Raw genomic sequence first — 20130 nt, 5'->3', positions numbered from 1 at the left:
AAACACTCCACAGCACGAACCTGCTCCAACATAAACCGCGGCCAGGAATTATGATCCTGAAGTGGACAGCAAATAACGAACAGTGTTAGAATTTAACTATCTTAATAAAAAGTCATGTGGGGGAACAATATTCTCACTGATAATAAGAAGTTGACGGAAGTACTGGTGGATTACAGCCCTAACTTCAAGTGTGTGGTAACACATGATTACATTCAAGTACTAAAGACTAATTCTTCACCAATATTAAGTAATCCTAAAATATTTGCTTAATACACATTACAGATTTTTTTTCTTACATCTTAATCATTATGGAATCTTCATCATAGTACACAGAACAGCCTCACCTAAGTTGATCTAGGTGTGCATTTTTCCATTTCTGACAATTTCTTCAATACACACTATCAATCATCAATTCCTCCACCATGCCAAATAATTGGTTTTTGCTTGACAAGGATATTAGCACTTTACAGCACTTGGATATATACCGGGCAATGTTCTCATATTTTCACATTAACCCATCAATGGCTGGTTCAGATAACTCACATGCATACACAAATTTGAACAGAGGATGTGAGTGCTAAAACTAATTGTCCAGGAGAATCCCACATTTCAAGCAACTTCTGCCTGCTGCACAAGCAGCAGCCCAGTATCATTATCTCCCGGGCATTACCTCCTTTTCTCTTCTTCACTCTCCTGTTGCTCTTTGGCATTTTCCTCTTCAGAAAAGAATTACCTCTGGCCTTTCACATATGAGTAAGTACTCTTGGCCACATTTGCCTCTATTTAGAATATCTGTTTCCCATTTAACCAAGATCTTCCACCAGTCTGGATTTAGCTACTTGATTATTTGAGGCACACACCAAAGCCTAAAAGTACTAATTGCCATGTCCTAAATAAACCCTTATCTAGTTAGGGCTTGTATTATATGTCTTAGTTTACTCAGGTCATCTTTTTAGTAGCAATTATGGCTGAGGAAGCACTTTATCAAATTACAGAAAATTAATTATTCAATTAAATGCTCATCACATCATACTAAACCAGATTGTTTTCCAACCTCAGACAGTTGGAAAAAATATTTTCCCATGCAATTAGCAATTATTACAAATTTACTGCTAGTGTTTCTGCCCAGGGCATAGATTTATAGCTTCGCTTTAATAAAAGCTTTTATCAACTAAACCTTATCACTTCTTGTTCAACTAAACTAGCAACAGACTGAATCAAACCTATCAGTGGACAAAAACTGCAATTACAGCATTTTTTTATCATAAGCAGGTCTGTTATCAAGAACAAATTTTGGAGCAGTAGCTAGAAATGAACAAATCCAAAATTTATCCATATTAGTTATCCAAGTGGGTCCACTTCTACACATTACCACACTATCTGAGTCAAAGATACATTTGACATGGTATAAAACGCAAAAGAAACACAGCAACATACCATTCACGTCAAGGTGAATTTTTGAAAGACTACTTTGAAAGACACAATTCGTCATGCTCCCAAGAATATTTGTCTAGCACTGACACCTTCTTCAACAAAAACCACACATCTTTATTCTAAAACTTAGATATCTGTAAGGTCTGAAGTTTCTGTGACGAAAAACTCTCATTGGAAGGTTCTGCGTCTGTTTTATGTGATGAACACATGAAGCATCCTCTCTTCATTTGTAAATCTGCTTTTAAAAATGTCAATCTGTACTTCCTCTCACAAGTGCCCAATTATTAATGGTGGCCAATGTTGCACTATAAATATAATAGAAGTACTAGAGTGAAGAAGGGCAGCTGTTCAGCTAACCTACCTCTAAAAAGTGGGGTAAGTTTTTTAATTTTAGTGGCTGATTACTGGAAACAAACATGTCGCACTCTCTTCAGACTATATAGAATGAAATGAAAAGCTTAAAATTGAAAACTACCAGTTTAGCTCTTTCATGTATAGTGTTCTTGTTCTTTCAGCAGACTGAAACTAACACATGTTTATATCTGCCCTAATTTATAAAATGAATATTTATGAAGTTCTTTACAACAGCAATTTATTACAACTTAGGGGGGAAAAAGCTAAGACAACTCACTAAGCTGTCTCTCTGCAGACTTCCATTTTCTTTTCTTCTTGCTTGTCCTGAGCTCCAGATATTCACAGCAGATACTCAAAGCCCTCACCTTTTAGAAGTTCATTCTGAAGGTAAATGGCTTGCTAGCAATTTGTATATTAATACAAAGCATCACTACTGCCTTCTTAAAGCAACTGTGCCTTTGAATTAAGTGTTTCTGAAAAAAAAAACCAACAAACTAGTTTACTTGAAAGTATCTCCACTATGCAAACTGAATTTTTTGCTCAGTCCTGGTTCAGGCGCTTCCACAGACCTGTCTAAACATCTTGTTACAACACAATAAAAACAAAGTGTTCTAAAAAACCCCAAACTAATAACCAATAGCATGTTTCCATAAAGATTTTGATATCAGTATACATCATTGATGAAGACTAACCACTGGATTAAAACAACATGGCAAGTTGAAGAAAAGCTGAAGTTTTAAGTTGAAACTCGAGGTTTTGGACCTCTTCCTCTGTAGGCAGTCACCTCTAGTGACAAAAAACACAAAGTTCACACATGGCTGAGTTTAAGCATTCTTAAACTTTATCAAGCATGACATTTTTCAAGATTGTCTGTGTGGGTCCATGCAGAAGAGCTATCCTGACCAGGCAAATCCTTTCTGGAAAAACCCTAGAATTCACCAGATAAACAGTTCGTTGTTAAGAATTTATAAAGAGATTTGAGAAGCTATTAATATAAATTACTACCATGATTAAATCAGTGATGGCCTTGCTGCAAGACTGCCTCAAGTGGGGGTCACAGAATGCTGTTCTTGACTTATCATGCTGTGACTACATTAGTAGTCATATGTACAAGTCACTCTGTACAACAGTGGTGATGACACTATATGAACAGACACAGTAATCAAGACAAAGAAAATACAAGTTGAAAGACCTGTCCCCCGAAAGTTGAACTTCCAGGTCTACAGAGTATTTTCTTTGTTCTTTTAATAAGAGACCCTAGACCTTCCAACTCCAAAACTGAGTCCCAAAGGTCCACCTCTACAGAACTGCCATGGATCCACTCTTAATCATGCACACAGAATTAATTCTCCATTGGAAGTTTGACTTTAGGAATGAAAGAACTACGAAGCTTTAAGATAAAGAAGAGTGTCTTTAATAAAGACCATCTGGCACTGACAACCACCTACCAAAGTTACTTAGTATGCTGAGATTAATACAACAAAGCTTAAATTTGTCCATATATCAACTTTTTATAAATGCCCATAATTTCCTCTCATCCATTGACTACATAGCAGAACTTTTAACTTGAGTTTCAGCTTCTACCCTTTTATAAACCAACTAAACACCTTTGAGATGTTTTTTCTTAGCTGGATAAAAGCAACTCAACATCATATAATGACTTTCATTGTCCTTCCACAAACCTAGTTCACACGGCCAGTTCTTGACGGTTCATTACTTGAGGTAATCCAGTGAGTATACAATAAATATTCATCCTTTAGTGCTTTATTCCAGAAAAATCAGCCCTTTTGAGCCCCAGGAGTTAATATAGCAAGTAGTCCAACCAGATCCCATATTTTTCATTCAATTAAAGACTACTGTCACAAGACCATACCTGTTCTGGAGGTATGACAATATAATTCTGCACTTGAAACACCCAAAAAAGCTAATTTAATTAGTCTGCCTTTCATCAAATAGAGGGGTGAGACGAGTGTCTTACAAAATATCCCTGTAGAATTATCTATCAATCCCTAACCAATGCAATACAAGTGATAAAACAAGAGGAGAAACAACTGTGGGTTTCTGCATACAAGATTCATGTCTCAATTAATATTATGACTTAGAATTAGACTGATCTTCATTGCTGGAAGTACAGTAAGACTACTCAGTGACAGCAGCTTTCCAAACTTACGCTTATACATCAACAAAACATGGACATTCTGTAATAGGAGTAGAATTAACTATGCACAGAAAATCATTACATTCCCCCCTGGATTCAAACATGCATACCTCATCTGTGTGCCTAAAAGAAAGCTTCATGAAACTCCAAGCACCTACAAAGAAACATTACAGCCACGAACAACATCTCATTTCACTCATGTCCTGCATGGTACTGAAGGAAGACTTACTGAAATACACCAGGTTAGGATAAAAGTAGTTACTACACCTGTCTCTGGATAGCAAGATCAAGGGAAACTGAACTTACAGTATAGTGAAAGATTGATGAAAAATATTAAAGATTAAGATCCCAACTACATCAAATCAGTTCAACTTACATTAAACCAGTAAGAAACCTGACTTCCCTTCCCTACCAAAGTAATCACAAGCCACACAGTAAAGAGTAAGTTCCACTGACTGCAATGGTAGTTGTCACATATTGTCATCTCAACACTGACTTTAGCAGCTTGGTGTTTTATGCATTTAAATACATGCCAGAAAGCTTATAGTTAGTAAAGACATTACAAGGACACAGAATAAAGATTAACCATCTACCTCAGGAAGAATATTTTTAAAATTTACATTTAAGTATAAGCAATTTTCAATTGAAAACTTAAGTTAAAAAAAAAATTCGATTTGATACAAAACTATCAAACCAGAAGCATTCATGCTAAAACTCTGACTTAGAAGTATGAATTCTGAAAAACTAAGAGACAGAATAATCACAGGACAGTTTCGAAAGCATATTTCTACATCCAGGAGACATGATCCAATGGTATTCTTGGACCTTTAAAATTTAGACAACAATAGTTTTAATTGCAATTAGAAATAATTAACAGGAATTTACTAGCTTTCAGGGATGCCATCTCAAACTACAGTCAAGCAATTAGACTGTCAAATACCACTCACAAAGCATGAACTTGAACAAAAATGGAACAACTAAAATATCAGATTAACTTTTAAAATTGTGGACACTTTTAATTCTTTCTCAATGTAGTCAAGAAGTTCAAGAACTGAAAACCGAATGCAACAATTCAATTCCAAGTTACCAGATGTAACAAGTGCCAGACAGAAGAGTTAAAAATTACCTGTAAGACGTTCCAGTGTTACATAATTACTAGTCAGAATACATGCTCACCAACTTCCCTTTACAAACTGCAATGTATCAAAACATTCCAGCAGAAATGGCAGCATCACTATAACCTCTCACTCCACCACCACAAGTGGAATTCAGGATGCTGAGATGTGCTCTACAGTGTGCTTCCAGATGTTCTTTCACCAACAACCTTGCCAGTTGGTTGTTGATACCTTCCTATCTCTTCCTAGCTGGCATGCTAAGCCTCTTGCTAGTGAACTTGAAAACTTTTTGGAAGTCCTGAGCAGAGGCTAAGTCAGAACTCCCAGAGACTGTTGTTATGTATGATAAATTCCTGATTAAGCAACATCTTGAGCAAGTTTAAAAAGTTTAAGCAGTTTATAAAACAGTTTTAAAATACATTAGGTGATCTGTTTCAATTTATAGATGACTATGATACATATATATGTAAAACTCTCCTTTCCTTCACAAGCTTTTTTTCCAAAATGCATATGGTTGATGTTATCAATACAGTTTTTTTTTTCAAACCAAGATGTGTTTATTAAAATTCTAGTTGTTAGCTGATTATTACTAAGAAAGAGAATACTTCTCATTTGTCATCTTTAATTCAGTTTGAAAAAACCCCCACATATTTGGTGGAATAAGAATAGTAAGATTTAACACTATTACTCTAGGAATTTGTGTGCTAGACAGAAGTCCAGCTCTTTTTACCTAAATCACATAACTGGACTGACTATTCAATGGTACTGCAGAAAAGCTACGGTATGCTTTTTGACAAGCATTAGTCATAATGCATATCCATAATTCTGAAAGCCAAAAAAGCAAATTTTTTTTCTTTATCTAAGACAAATTCACCTTTATGAGATTTTATACTATCGTAAGGATTGGAAAAGACCTCTAATATCATCGAGTCCAACCATCAACCCAGCACGACCACCAAATTCACCATTAAACCATGTCCACAAGTTCCATCATATCCACAGGTTTTTTTAACAGTGACTCCACCACTTCCCTGGACACCCTGTTCCAATGTTTTATAACCCTTTCTCTGAAGCCATTTTTCCTGATATCTAATCTAAACCTCCCATGGTACAACTTGAGACCATTTACTCTCGTCCTGTAACTTGTTATCTGGCAAACTAGACTTGACTAAAACCTCCTTTCAGGTAATTGTAGAGGGCAATAAGGTACCCCCTGAGCCTCCTTTTCTCAGGCTAAACAATCCCAGCTCCCTCAGCCAATCCTCATAAGACTTGTGCTCATTTATATGTAGGCTCTTTATTCTTATCAGTGTATTCTGAACCTTCTTTTACAGCAACACACAAACTTGTTCAGAGCAAGTACGTTTTAGAAGAAATTTTCCCTTTGGAAACATTCTACAGAGTCATATTCAGAAAGTACAGTCAAACCTTCTCTCTCTAGTGCAAAGACTGTGAAAGATGGCACCTCCTCTGGGAAGTTGGTCTGGGGTCTGGGAAAAAATGTTGCAGCCTTCAGAGGCAAACAGTATCTCTACCCACAAAAACCTCTAATGTAAGAAGCAAAATGCTGCTCACTGAAGCCACAAATGAGAACCGCTTGTTTTCTTATTAGGAACTCCTTGCCCTGCTTCACAGTGTTCCACTGACACCACTCACTGTCATAAGTAGATGACCTAAGAGAACTAGCCATACCCATATTTCCTTTCACCAAATACAAACATATAACGCCTCAAAACATGAAATAACGGCAATAATGAAATAGTACTTACTGTAATCACAGCCTTGCTCAGACAGATAGAGCCTCTGCAGCCATACTCAGTTTCATCTTCGGACTTGTAATAACTGAGCGTGTTGCTTTTCAGAACTACCCATCGATCCTGCCACCCATGAATGTAGTTGGTCCACTGTAAAAAAAAGTCCAAAGATCAGCTAATAGAAACATAACAATAAAAGGAAGTAAAATGGATATTTTTCAGGCTTTTGAGCACCTTCAGAAAAAAGCAACTTATTTTTACAAGTTCTTCCCAACTGAGAACTTTTTTCTACTCAGAGCTCCTAGAATAATTTTACAAACTCCTAAAGGTACAAAAACTCAGTTGTCCCAAAGAGCCAATATAGAGACAGATGTCTTGACTGCAACTGCATTGCCAAGGCCAGTTACAATAAAGATAATAAACATACTGATAGTACAAATTGAGGAAACTGAGGGAGGGAGAAAATCAAACATTAACTACTAAAGAGAATTTAGGTACATGATATAAAATTGGGAGTTAGGCCAAAAGACTTAAAGGGAACATGAAATAAATTTTATATAAAATGTCATATAAAGTTCTCTTCATAGAAATAAAATCATGCCCTTATCTCATGATACAGTAAATAACTATTGTGCCTAGAGGAATCAGGTTTTTATCAATTTAATACTGCTTTAGGTTTTAATTCTAACCACTTTCACAAAGAAGATACTTGCTTATCAGCAGACATTCAATCATGCTTTTGCTGTTCAGATTTTTCTAGGGACTTCACATTCACACATGGAATAAAACTGATTTTTCAGGAACAAATTCTGGACTAATTCTAGAGAGATGTAGTAAGAAGTGACTAAAAGTTCTGATTATTAATTTTATCTTTGCAACATCTTCCCAACTGCATTTCGTAGAATCATATCATATTGATAGAAAATCAGGACTATCCTATAATTCTGACAATACACTGAGCTTAGTCTTCAATCACAGTAAAAATATTATAAATTTGATAAAAACAGAACCAAAGCATTGAAAACAATCTTATCGTGCAAGCATTACTTTGATTATGACGAGTGTTCTTTGACAAAAAGCTCAGAGAAGTAAGCTCTTATTAGCATTTAAATCCAACCATTATTCATCATTTTGTAATATAAAAATGAGGAGGGGAGAAAAATCAACCAACCACCTTATTTCCACATTATACTACACTTATTAGTTAACACATATTCTATAACTACATGTTAACTCTAGTTATCAGATGATGAGGCCTAAAGAAAAAAATTACCGCTGAGAAATTCCTAACAATTTTCAAATGTAGGCAAGACCTTGATTTGCTCTCCAAATATAAAGCCCTTTTTCATCTCTTAATACAACTAATTGCTAAGTTCAGCATTACTTAAAGAAAGCTTCAGCTGTGTCAGTACATGAACTGGTAGTACAAGCTATGGAGGTATATTATTTCCTGCCTTCCTCTTTTCCTATCTCTTATGTTTCCAACTCCTCCTAAGAGGTGAAAGACAGAGCCCAAAGTTGTCTTCGGCATAAAAGCAAGGGAAAGCACCTTTTCTTTTTTGAAAAAGTTAAGAGAGACAAATATAGCAGTCAATCTTGCATCTGCTGTTGCAATCGAAGCTTGCTGTTGCAATTCAAGTGTGCCATGAATTAAGAGACTCCTTAAAGCATACTTGGGTAAACACAAGGTTTTGGCTGAGAAGTGACCACTGTTTTTCCAAGCATCTAGAAAAACTAGATGTTCAAGAAATACTCTTCCACGCTGAAGTTCTTTCTTCGTATCCACCTTAAAATCGTTAGCAGGAAACAAAATGGAAAAAAAGCCTAGAGTTTCAAAACATTTCAAAACACCAGCAGGACGTACTTCTAACAAGTTTCTCTTACCAAATTACTCCATTTCCTTCAAAGCTTTTCTCTTTAGCGAAAGGCAGAACTACTGAAACACTAAGTACATAGCAAACTGCAGCTTATTTCTTTGATTTTAGAACTTAAGTAAGTTAATAAAAATAGATATTTCCTTAGTAGAAAGTTCAGTGTGCTACCATTTCATTTCAATTAGTTTGTCTCAATTATTACTGAGGTATCAACTAACAAAAGGTAACCTTATCCCTCAAACATACTCATTGCAACAGGTTTCGCCATACTTGACTATTCAGATTAAATTCCTCACAGGAAAGTCAGTGTTTGCTACACTCAGCATGTTCATCTAAAAAAGCAAAAAGTTTGCACATACCTAAGCTACAGAATGTCTGAAGCCATGGCTTCACCTTCTATGCCAGAAACAGTACCTGGACTTAATTTTTAATTTGCTAACACAAAAATGAATTAAATCTCACAGATTACATCTCTTCTAATGATGGAAGCATCTTACCAAAGAAAACCTTTGCAATGAAAAAAACCCCAAACAAAATAGCAAAACTACACCAATCAAAAAATCTCACATTGTAACTGCTGTAACAGCCATCTCATTCTCCCTCTGCCATCCACTGTTAAATAAGAAGATCTTACAAATGCAAGCAGAGATCCTTCTTTTCTCCTAACCATTCTTCTTATCTCTGGAAGGATGGAAGCATATCCATCCATATCCATTCTCAGGATGGAAGTAGTTCAGAGAGTCCCTCACAACAAGCAGAGTGTGACCTGCTTTCTCTGCATCCAGGGCCAGTTTAAGATCTCAGTATCCTGTAACTTATGTCTCCTACCTTGGCTTGTGCCCAGCCTTATCATGAAGGGCAGGAAAAAAAAATGCAAGACGTAGTGCTTTAATTCTAAACATTATTCTGAATATACTTTCCGTAATTAAAAAAAAAAAAAAGAAGTGGTCAAACTTAGTAATTTAATATTCAACTTCAAAGTACTTCTAAAAATAAGATTTCCTGGTACAACCCGACACATACTTGGATATCACCTTATTTTCAGCGATAAAAGAGGAAAAAAAAAACCGGCTATTTTTAAAAGGGGAAACAAGCCGTAGGGCCATTTTCCTTTTCCGTTCCTCCCGTTATCTCTTGCTGCAGGAGTATTTCTTTATTGCCCTGCTTTAATACTCGCACTGAAAGCCGTGCCCGCTCCCGGGCCACCACGGTGCCTGCGGGAGCTCCCGGGGTGCCCCGACACCCAGGCCGGGAGCCCGAGGCGCGGGGAGACGCCCTCTCGGCCCGGCTCCGCGGGGCCCCGCAGCGGACGGGCGGCGAGCTGGGGGCCGGCCGGGACCGCAGCTGTCCCCGGGGAAGGATGGGCTGCTCCGGGCGCGGGGGGCGGCGGGGCCGAGGGAGGGGGCGCGGGCGCCGGCACGGCTCTGCCTGGCAGCGGCTACGCCGTCAGGTGGCGGCTGCCCCGGCCGTGCCAGCGCCGCCCGCGAAGCCGCACAGCCCCCCCCCGCCCCCCCCGCACGGCCCCTCGGCCTCACTCCCTGGGGCTGACAGCGAGAAGGGGAGCGGGGATGGGGGAGCGCCGGGCTGCGGGAAGGGGGTAGAGGCGGCTTACCTTGCTGAGCACCCCGCAGAGCTCAATGGGCAACCCGAGCTCGGTCTCAGGGTCCTCCTCGGAGCCGGAGGAATTCCAGCTCTGGTTGTCCGACATGGAGCCCGGAGCCGCAGCCACCGCCGAGCTGGGAAAGAGCCGGAGCGGCCCCCGCCCACAGCAGCCTCCTCCTCCTGCCGAAGGGACGGGAGCGCCGGGCTCTACCTGAGCGGGTGCCGCCGTCGAGCGCCGCCCACCCCTGCCAGCGACCTGCCAGCGACCGGCCGGCGACCAGGCTCGCAGCCCCAGACTCCCCTCAGCGAGGCCCCGCAGACCCCGCCCGCGGCCAGAGCCACAACACCGGGACGCTGAGGGGAGGAGGGGCGAGCGCGCGCCCGCTCAGCGCGCCGCCGCCGCCGCCATTTTAGGGGAGGCGGGCGCTCCGAGCCACCACTCACCAGCCCCGCCCCGCCAGCCGCACCGCGCGGCGCCCCACGGGAGGTGTAGTCCAGCACCGCGGAGCCGTAAGCGAGGCGCTGCTTCCCCTCGATAGTGCCACAGGGCATGCTGGGAGGTGTAGTCTCAGTCCTGCCGGCGGACTGCCGCCATCTTGATTTCGTCGTTCCCGTGAATGTGTCGGCAGGTCTCGCGTCAGCGCCCCCGGTGAGGGGAACTCCGCTCCCGAGGGCGGCGGTGCTGCTCGGGGGATGTTTGCTTTGTCTCTTGCTTTATCCTTTGCGTTATCTTTAGTGAGGCGAAGCGTCTCTCCGGCTCTGCTTGCTTTTTAGGGTGAGGAGATGCACCCTCGCCTTCCTCTCCTCGAACTGGCGGGATTCGGGGAGGTGAGGGGGTGTGAACTTCAAACTTTTCCCTAATCAAAGATGGTGGAGGCGGCGGGAAGGGGCGGGAAGTGCTGCCGGCTCCGGTGAAATGTGACGGGAGGGCGGGTCCGTCCCGGTTCCGCTTCGCCGGTGATGTCCCAGGGCGTGGGACGGGCAGAGCTGGTACTCTGATGGGTCGGCGTTCGGCACCAGCTGCGAGGTACTGCGGGTGTCCTGGCATCCATTTATCAAACTGCTTTCGCAGTTGAGGGAACAAAACGCTGATTTCTTTCTTCAGACTTAAGTCTGACACACCTGTATTCGTCCATGTTTATGGATAGAGGAATATTTGCAGAGAGGGGGAAAAACCCAACCCCACCGTTGAACCTGTCACTTCAAGATTTTTGGGCAGGTGTAGTGGTTTGGGAAGGACTTACGGTTCGTACTAACTCATCTCCTTTCTCGTGATTTCTTGGGCGGGGGGGGGGGAAGTGCATTAAATATGCTGGTTGTGGAAATTTCAGTTTTGGAATTTATACTTCTGGTTGTATCGCAAGAACAATGCTGTAGTATTCTTTCCTCTCTCTTCATCCTTATGACTAGTCCTTGTGAAATTTTCTCATGTTCGGTGGTTTGACATTTCTGTGAGGATTTAATATTTTTTTGAAAGAGAATTTATATACATTTATGTGCATTTATATGCATTCTCAATATGTAGAGGCTAAAAGTTAAATAATATTCATGCCTGTGTTAAGTCTCAGGTATAAAGATATTTACAATAAATGCAACACTGAGTGATTCATGAAGAAGCATCATTGTCCTAAACAATTAGAAATAAAGGACAGCCACAGACATCTTAATGTTTGCCTAATCACTGCAATGCACAGAAAAAACTATTACAGGAGTCTACTGTGGGTGCTACTTTAGACAATTTTCTAAAACATAAATCACTATCACAAACCTATGTTCTTTGATTAACCATCTGTTTGGAAAGAAACCAAGCCTGACTTTTAATTCTTAGTGTCAGTTGAAATGTACTGTATTTGTCAAGCAAGCAGAGTGGCCAGGTTTTGTAAATGTTGGTATGTATGAGAATAATATATAGTTTTTCTCTGCATACATTTTTTAAATTAACTGGTATCACCTGTAAAGCCAATGGTGTTAACCCGTTAAACTCTGAATGAGCTTCTTTACCCTGATCCAGAGCAGGAGGAGAAGAGGCATGTCTGAGCAAGTCCTTTTAGCAGTGACAGTGATGTGTACATAGCCATTCCCTGTTATGGTTTCAGTCTGTGACTTTTCACTTAGTTACAGAAGTAGCTTGCCTTTTTTTTTTCTTTTCCTCCCCCTCCAGGGCACTGATTGACTCAATCAGGTATTAAAAAATAAAAATGCCTAGGGAGATATTTTTTCAGGTTGTTCAACAAACATATTCATCCTTTACAGAGAGAATATTTGTTTTGATTATTAAGTCTGGTTAGCATTTTATAACCAAACTTTAAATGAAAACATACTGGATGCTAAAAGGTTTGCCTTTTCAGCTTTTCATATAATGCACTGTCTGTGCTAGCTGGTAGATTTTTTTTACATCTGCCACATACTTCAAATACGTCTTATTTTTTCCCACAGTGTCACCAGTTTATGTTCTTCCAAAAGCTGTATTGCGATTGTGAATACCTTGTGTAAATCACCTCTTTTTTCTAAATGTTCCAACTGTCTTTTTAAAATATAACATGCTGTCTGTTACTCTTAATGAGATCAGGCCATATGTATATTAGCAAGCATGTGGGTGCAGTGGGCGTAGATATGTAAAGGAAAGATTTAATGCTGAGGACTGGAAGTTCTTATAAATGCTTCGAGAGGTTTATTTTTGGACTACAGTACTCTGATCCCATGGAGGGCACATGCATTAACAATTGTCATGTGGCAGGTGTGCTTTGGAAGCACAGTCTTCCAGTTAAGTATAGTTTGAAAGGAATTTGGTGTGCCTCCCCCAAGACCAGTCTGGGATGCAAACTAAAGCACGAGAAGATCAAACTGATGTGCTGGTGCACTCACTCCCCTCTACCCCTTCTCTGCCTTTTCTACTGAACCTTTATTTTGTGTTTCACTGCTGTGTGTATTCTTTCATTGGAAGTCACCCCATCCCCAGTCTGTACCCTTTTTAGTGTCTTGAGATGGCTAGAAGTTTACAAATTATTAAGTGGAAATAGTCATCACCTTTGTCAGAACAGCACAACAGATAGTGTTGTTCTATATTGCTGACACATTACTTATAATACAAAATGGGGTGAGTTTGACTTCTAGGGATGTCAGTCATAATAAGCAGTGTAAAGTGGGTAACTTTATAAATATCTTTTTTTTTTTCTTCTCCCTATTTGTATATCTTTTTTCCACTATCATACCTTCTGGTTTAGGGTGTTCGTTGTAAGTTTTTAAAAGTCACCCCTAGTATATGAACACTTCCTAGTATGTTCATGAGCATGATCATGTTTGTTCTGAAATTTGAGACTATTTTTCTTAAGAGGATCCTTTAAGGAGCTTTGTTATGCAACAGCATATTGCCTAATAGTATGGGCTCAGAAATATTAATGATTCAGACAATTTCTTCTAAAGCAATTGTGGTCTCTGTGAGTCACTGAATTAAGGTTTTTCTTCTAAGTAAAAAAAATAAAAATAAATAATGTATGAATATGTTGTCACTAAACACATCTGTAGAGGCCATGTTGCAGATAAGTACATCACCTATGATGTAGTTTTTACTGATGAATGTTGTTATTAAGTGTCAGTTCCTTCATTATTTTCTTTATGGATTAAATTGCTAAAGCCTTTGTTTTCAGTAATCAGGAAGTGCTGGGAAAACTTAGTTAGAAACTTGAAATAAATCTTTCAGTTGAAAAGGTCTTCAGTTGAAAATGCGCAGCAGAGACAGAAGAAGATATGATGATTCTTTGTCCTTCAGATAAACTTTGACATTTTAAAGACATGAGGGTTTTTTGACAGAGAAACTGAAAGCAGAATTTAGAAAAGAATTGCACTGCATCCTGCCTGCAGAAAATTGATAGAAGATGAGTATTCTACTTCTTTTGCTCTTCACATAAGTGAAGAATTATTTGAACAGTTTGATGAATGGAATAAAATACGTGTTTTGGCATTTAATTTTGGGCATTGTCAGAAGCTGTCTCTATTATCTGTTTACTTGCAGTGTGAATTATTTACTTTTCAAAAGGATGAATTTGACTAATTTGCTGTATCCTAAAGTCAATGAGTATAGAAAAGACATAATTCTAAGGCCTCGTTTTCTTCAGGGCTAAGTCTAGGTACTTGTATGGGATCTTTGTTTTTGCAAAATGCTGAGTCAGCTGCTACTTGAAAAATAGTGCCATTTTCACTTCCATGAATTATGTTCCAGTTTTCTGTTCCATATTAATTTTTCATGTACCTTGGCTGATTACAGTTGTAAAAATACTTACATCTTTATCGGAAGACTCTGTTTTCTGAAAGCCCAGATTTTATTATATATTGAGAGAGAGAGAATAGTGAAAACAGTAACAGTGTTGAATGCACTAGTAGGGAACCTAGGTTGTTAACACAATGTATATTAAATGCTGACAATACTGTTGTGGAGTTTCTTTTGCCAGTTCCTTTTTTTTTGAAATCACTACAGGATTAAAATTGATAGAAGACTTCTCAGGGCTGTTCTGAAAGCAGGGCTCTTGTAAATATCAACCCATCTGTGGCTGAAAGGAATTGAGTAGATAGTTCAGAAGGACAGTCTGATGTACTTGCTTGCACATGCCTTTGTTGGTGGTTTACCTTGCTGAGGAGAGACTTCAAAGCAACTGATACTTAAATCGTTATCAGAGGAACAAGTTTTTACAAGGAAATGAGAGCTAATTTTGATCGTTTGCTAAATTTGATCAAGCCAGAGTGTTTCCTTGCCAAATGAATACTCAGAAAAGACAGGTGCACTTCTTTTTGGAAAGTATGCAATATGCATACATTATATACATAAGTATTCTCTCAGGTACATGATGTAAATCTTGGGGTTGTCCTGTGCAGGCTCGGGAGTTGGACTTTGATGATCCCATGGGTCCCATTCAACTCAGGATGTTCTATGATTAATATAATTGTTACTATTTTGGGATAAAATCCTTATCCAAGTAATGGATAAATCAAGCACTGTTAAATAAAATGTTCTATGGAGTTTGTAGCACAACCTTTTAAATATCAGAAATGTTAAAAACATTCTAGTGGAGTTAAATTTTTCTAGTTTGCTGAATTTATGTTTGTTATTGTCTTAGAAATTAAAGAAATAAAGCAATTTGTGTGAAATCTATTGTTCAAAGGCCCTGACTATTAGGACATGATTTTCTTTACTGAGGTGGGTTAGATGGGTTTTATTCTTTAATGATGCATGTGTTGCTTACACAGACTGGATGAAGATACTTCTGTGCAGCAAGTGGCATAAGAAGTGTAGCTTTGTGGCCACCAGTTCAATCTAAATTAGCAGTTGGAGTAAAACCCAAGTATTTTCCAATAAGAATGTTGATTTAGATGAGTTCTGGTCTTATTGGGAAGGTCTCATATAGTCTCTCGTATTATGGCATTGTTTTAGTAGCACCCAGAGATTTTGTTTTGAGGTGGTTTCCCGCTGCAATCATTTCCAGTGCAAAGGAGACATTTGGGAGGTTGGGAGTGAGAGTTACTCTTGAATCTGTCTCCTCAACTTGTTTGTTCTGCATTTCACTCTTCTATTCTTTATTCTTCAAGAACTGTTTAATGCTTGGCAAAAATTAGTGAAGCAGATAAATTATTTAATGCTTACTTGTGAAGTAGGGTCTTTGGTACAAGTGAATTTCATTTCTGTCCCAGAATGGATGAAGTCCTAGCTTTGTTAATTGTTTATTGTGCTTTCAGTGCTTTTACAGAGCTATTAACACCTTGACCTTGTCATTGAAATTATGGTTGATATTGATTTTCTTCTGAAGTAGCCTATGTAATTAAGGATTCTGGAAGGTATTCCTTTATTCGTTCTCTACATTTGTACATCAAGTACAAATACAAGCCATTTCCTTCATGCTGGTTCAGTCAACTGTTCAAAAATATGCTCAATTTGAATAAAGGTAGAGGCACATGAAATTAAATTGTTGCTCTGACTTTATTGCTGTTTTAGTCTCTTAATACTTTCAAAATACAATCAAAAATTGATACAAATATGTAGCCCTGTCTGGCTAGTACAGTTGAGTTCTGTGCCTGCTTCTAGAACAGCTTGGCTGGGATTTTATTAGTGATCTTTTTCCACTTGTAAGCATCCCAAGTTACTAATAAATGTTTCTACTCAGTAGTGGTGTTCTGTGATTCCTCTCCACATTTTTTCCCCCCTTGTTTTACATTAATGCTGGCACTCACTGCCAAAGTCTTTCTCTATACCTTCCTGTAGCAATTGGAAAGTTACCTCATCCACCCTATTTCCTCTCATTCCCAAATCACAGGAATAATAGGATAGTATTTTACTGTAGACTGCTTTCACGGACTTCTCTGCTTTCACATCTGCTTACTCAGCGTGATGCTTAAAGGGATGTAGTGTGTTCTATCAGAGGAAACAGCTCAGTCTTGCAACAACTTCTTGAAGGACAGCATGCCAAAAATTTGTCACTCTGCCTAGACTGAGTTAGTGTTTCATTAGACTCTAAACCTTTACCCACTTTTTCCAAGTTGTTTTAGCAAAACAAATTTATAACATTGTGTCATCACAAATTAAATGTTTTCTCTAGGTTAATTGAAATAGTTACTACTTGTCCTCACCACTGTCCACACTGACATTTTGTTCACATTTTGCATAGTTTCAAGCTGTGCCGCTTCTGTATTACCTTTAGATATTTCCATTTTCAGTTTGTCTATGATGACAGTTTGCAGATGACCACTGTTTTTTATCTGTCAGTACTGTATCTGTTGTTCTATTGTGGCTATTGTGATTCACTTCAATATGTTAAATATTTTATGCATTTTTTTCAGACCTATTGATCTGAAACCAAGGTAATATTCATGTTCTATTCATGTTAAGCAGATAGAAATTGTATCAGTTGTTATTCAAGTTTTCTCTTCTATAGACCTTTAATCTTGGCTGGAGAACTAATGTCATGTCCTGAAATAAATATTTCTTCTTAATTTCAACTAAGGTACTATTTGATATTTGGACATTTGCTCATCTAGTACTAGCAATGTATTTTGTTGCACACAAAAAGCTAAAAAGATTAAATACATCAGAGACCACCATTTATGAGACTTTTAAAAGACAATTATTTTTTCCATCATGGTTTTGTTTTATTGTTGAATAAGTAACAATGTGCTAGAGAAGACTTTTGACTGACATAAATTAGTGTTTAAAGCTTCTGCTATAAAACTGGGCCTTTATGAGGGATCTGAATGAGAAAGGGGAAAAAATTATGTATATCAGGAGAAAGACACTTTCAGGAATAAGGAAGAGCTGAAACACATTACAAAGACTGGAATAGGAAATGAAAGCAATCTTGTGTTCATTCTAGCTTCTTGAAGGGAAAGAGTGATAAAAGAACGAGGAGGAATAGTGGAGGCACATTTACCTTGAAGAAAATATTTATGGAGAATTGTGCCTGTTGCTTACAGAGATTGCCAGTAACCATGAAATTGTTGGGAACTAGCTGATATGGGCATGCTTATGAACATGAGCTGAAACTTGAAATGTTGTGTGGGATGCAGTGGTTTTTCCTTTGATTGAAGTCTAGCAAACTGCTCTGGTAAATGTGAATGCTAACTGTAAGAGATTGCCTTACTGCCAGTGAAAAATTTATGAAAATATTCAGCGTCATGGTATTTGACAGATACGCATCGGAGCTGTGAAGCTGCTCCTATTCCCAGAAGCTGTTATAGAAGCTCAAGTGCTACTAAAGGGTCAGGAAAATAGTTCTGGTCTCTACAACAACTTCTGTTCTTTGAAATACAACACACTGGAGATAAACACAGCATTACATACCTGATCTTGCATTTTCAGAAGACATCAGAGATAATAATCTGAATTAATAGTATATGACTAAAATTTGGATATTTTTGTTGGAACCTTTTTGTAAATATTGCTTTCTTTAATATCTTGACTTCAGTTGTCTAGTATGTTTCCGTAGAAGATCTTCAGGAAAATATGAACAATAATTTTTAAGTCATCTATGTGGTTCTTTAGTAGCAAAAATTAATTTCTAAACACAAAAATACATAATGACCTTCTTAAGTTTGGTTGCTCATGAGGCCCACTGAAGTCCTGGAGTGGAAGAGTGGCATTTAAAGAAAAAAGTCACACTCTTAGATTTGTGTGATTTGTGGTTATTTAATAGAGCAGCTGTGTTTGCCTGAAAAGGTGTGGCTTCTCCAAGTGGGGAGGGCTCCGGTCACAGGGAGCAGCTTGAAGAGGAAGTTGAGGAGTCAGTGTTCTTTCTACATGACAGGAAAACTGAACTGGATTATGAGTCAGTGCCTTGGGGTAGAAAGAAATTATTTCTGTATGCTTTTCCAGTAATAAATACATTTTAAGTTCATTATACCATTATCACACTTGGATTTTTTATCAGGGCCTGTTGTGATATGGCAAGGAGAAATGGTTTTAAACTGAGGAGGATTGGTTTTGATTAGATACAGGAAAAGTGGGTTTTTTACAGTGAAGATGGTGAAACACTCTGGAACAGGTTGTCCAGAGAGGTGGTGGATGCCCTACACTTGGAAACATTCAGTGTCAGGTTGGACGGGACTTTGAGCAACTTGATCTGGTTGAAGATGTCCCTGCTCGTTGCAGGGCCTTGGACTTGATGACCTCTAAAAGGTTCCTTCCAACTCAAACTGTTCTATAATTCTGCTTGTTTAAATCTGGTGAAAACAAGACCACAGGTTCACTCAATAGAAGATGAAATTCACTTTCTTTATTTTTTTGAGATCAATTCAGAAACTAGACAATTTTCCATATAATTAAAGCCTATTGATGGATTCAGCTATTTACTTTCGTAAAGAAAAAGGGAGGGTGTCAGAAGTTCACACGTCAGAAGTACCTGCATGTATGAGAAATTGCTGATGGAAGTAATTGAGTAGTAAAGGCTTGGTAAGTTCTACCAGTTGGATACCATGGCTCTACACATTAATGGAAAAAAAAGAATATATGACTTTTACCCTGAATTAAACAATAGGGTTTTATTCAAAACTTTTAACTTAAGCCATCTGTTTCTAAAAGATGAGCTTTAACACAAACAAGAGTTTTGAATTTGAGCTAGAAATTACTGGGAACGATTCTATGGCTTTTCTCAAGCATGAACGAGGACTAAATAAGCAGTGGTCTTCTGTAATTTAAAAATAATTCAGCTTCTTTTCTTTTAACATAATAATCTAGTGAATAGTATTCGTGCTTAAAACAGTGTTGTTTTATCTGATAGGCATAAATAGCCTATGTAAGGTGTACTAGTCTTTACCTGAAGTTGGTGGTGCTCCATTATTTTCGTTAGGAAGCTTTTAAAAGACTATGTTTATAAGTTAATAAAAGAATAGAGGCTTACTGTTCTCCAAACATTCATAGAATTGCTTTATGGTGATGAGTGTGGCAGGTCTCATGTGGCCACTTTGCAGGAAGACAGGTCTTCATATTTGTGATAAGTGTGTTGTTTTCTGAATAAGTATAAAATGCTTATTCAATAAATTAAGCAAATGAATTCCAAAATTTATTTTTTGTTACTGTTCAATTGGAACATAAATATTTGATGCAAAATCTTTTTTTTTTCCAGATATTAAGTCTTAAAACAGGTACTTGTTTTCAAGAAGTACAATGGACGATATGAAAAAAGTTGCTAACAGCTCTTGCGATGATGGATTTCTACTTAGAATGGGCCTTAATGATAACAAAGCTGGAATGCAAGGTTTGGATAAAGAGAAAATCAATAAAATCATCATGGAAGCTACCAAGGTCGGTGTGATTACATTTTTTGTATATTTTATCTGTGGTCCAGTGTCATAAGGCTCTC

The 20130-nt window shown here is 38.4% G+C and overlaps 2 protein-coding genes across 10 annotated transcripts in view; one reads left to right on the top strand and one right to left on the bottom strand.

Annotated features, from left to right (window-relative positions):
- CERT1 (ceramide transporter 1) overlaps positions 1–10715 on the bottom strand; it is a 76856-nt gene extending 66141 nt beyond the window's left edge. For both annotated transcript variants that reach the window (XM_064641095.1, XM_064641096.1), the window contains exons 1-2: positions 10302–10715; positions 6831–6965 (exon numbers count right to left, since the gene is read on the bottom strand). In XM_064641095.1, the coding sequence (XP_064497165.1) occupies positions 6831–6965; positions 10302–10397 (231 nt within the window). In that variant the 5' untranslated portion in view covers positions 10398–10715. The remainder of the gene's footprint in view (positions 1–6830; positions 6966–10301) is intronic.
- A 133-nt stretch (positions 10716–10848) lies between these two features.
- POLK (DNA polymerase kappa) overlaps positions 10849–20130 on the top strand; it is a 33617-nt gene continuing 24335 nt past the window's right edge. For 2 of the 8 annotated variants that reach the window (XM_064641094.1, XM_064641086.1), the window contains exons 1-2: positions 10878–11119; positions 19894–20072. In XM_064641094.1, coding sequence (XP_064497164.1) covers positions 19935–20072 — 138 coding nt within the window. In that variant the 5' untranslated portion in view covers positions 10878–11119; positions 19894–19934. The other 6 variants (XM_064641090.1, XM_064641093.1, XM_064641092.1 and 3 more) reach the window with 6 other exon arrangements.

This window comes from Pseudopipra pipra, chromosome Z (assembly GCF_036250125.1).
Source record: "Pseudopipra pipra isolate bDixPip1 chromosome Z, bDixPip1.hap1, whole genome shotgun sequence".
Taxonomy (NCBI): domain Eukaryota; kingdom Metazoa; phylum Chordata; class Aves; order Passeriformes; family Pipridae; genus Pseudopipra; species Pseudopipra pipra.
Note: the sequence above shows the minus strand (reverse complement) of the source record. Positions and strands in the feature narration are given on the sequence as shown.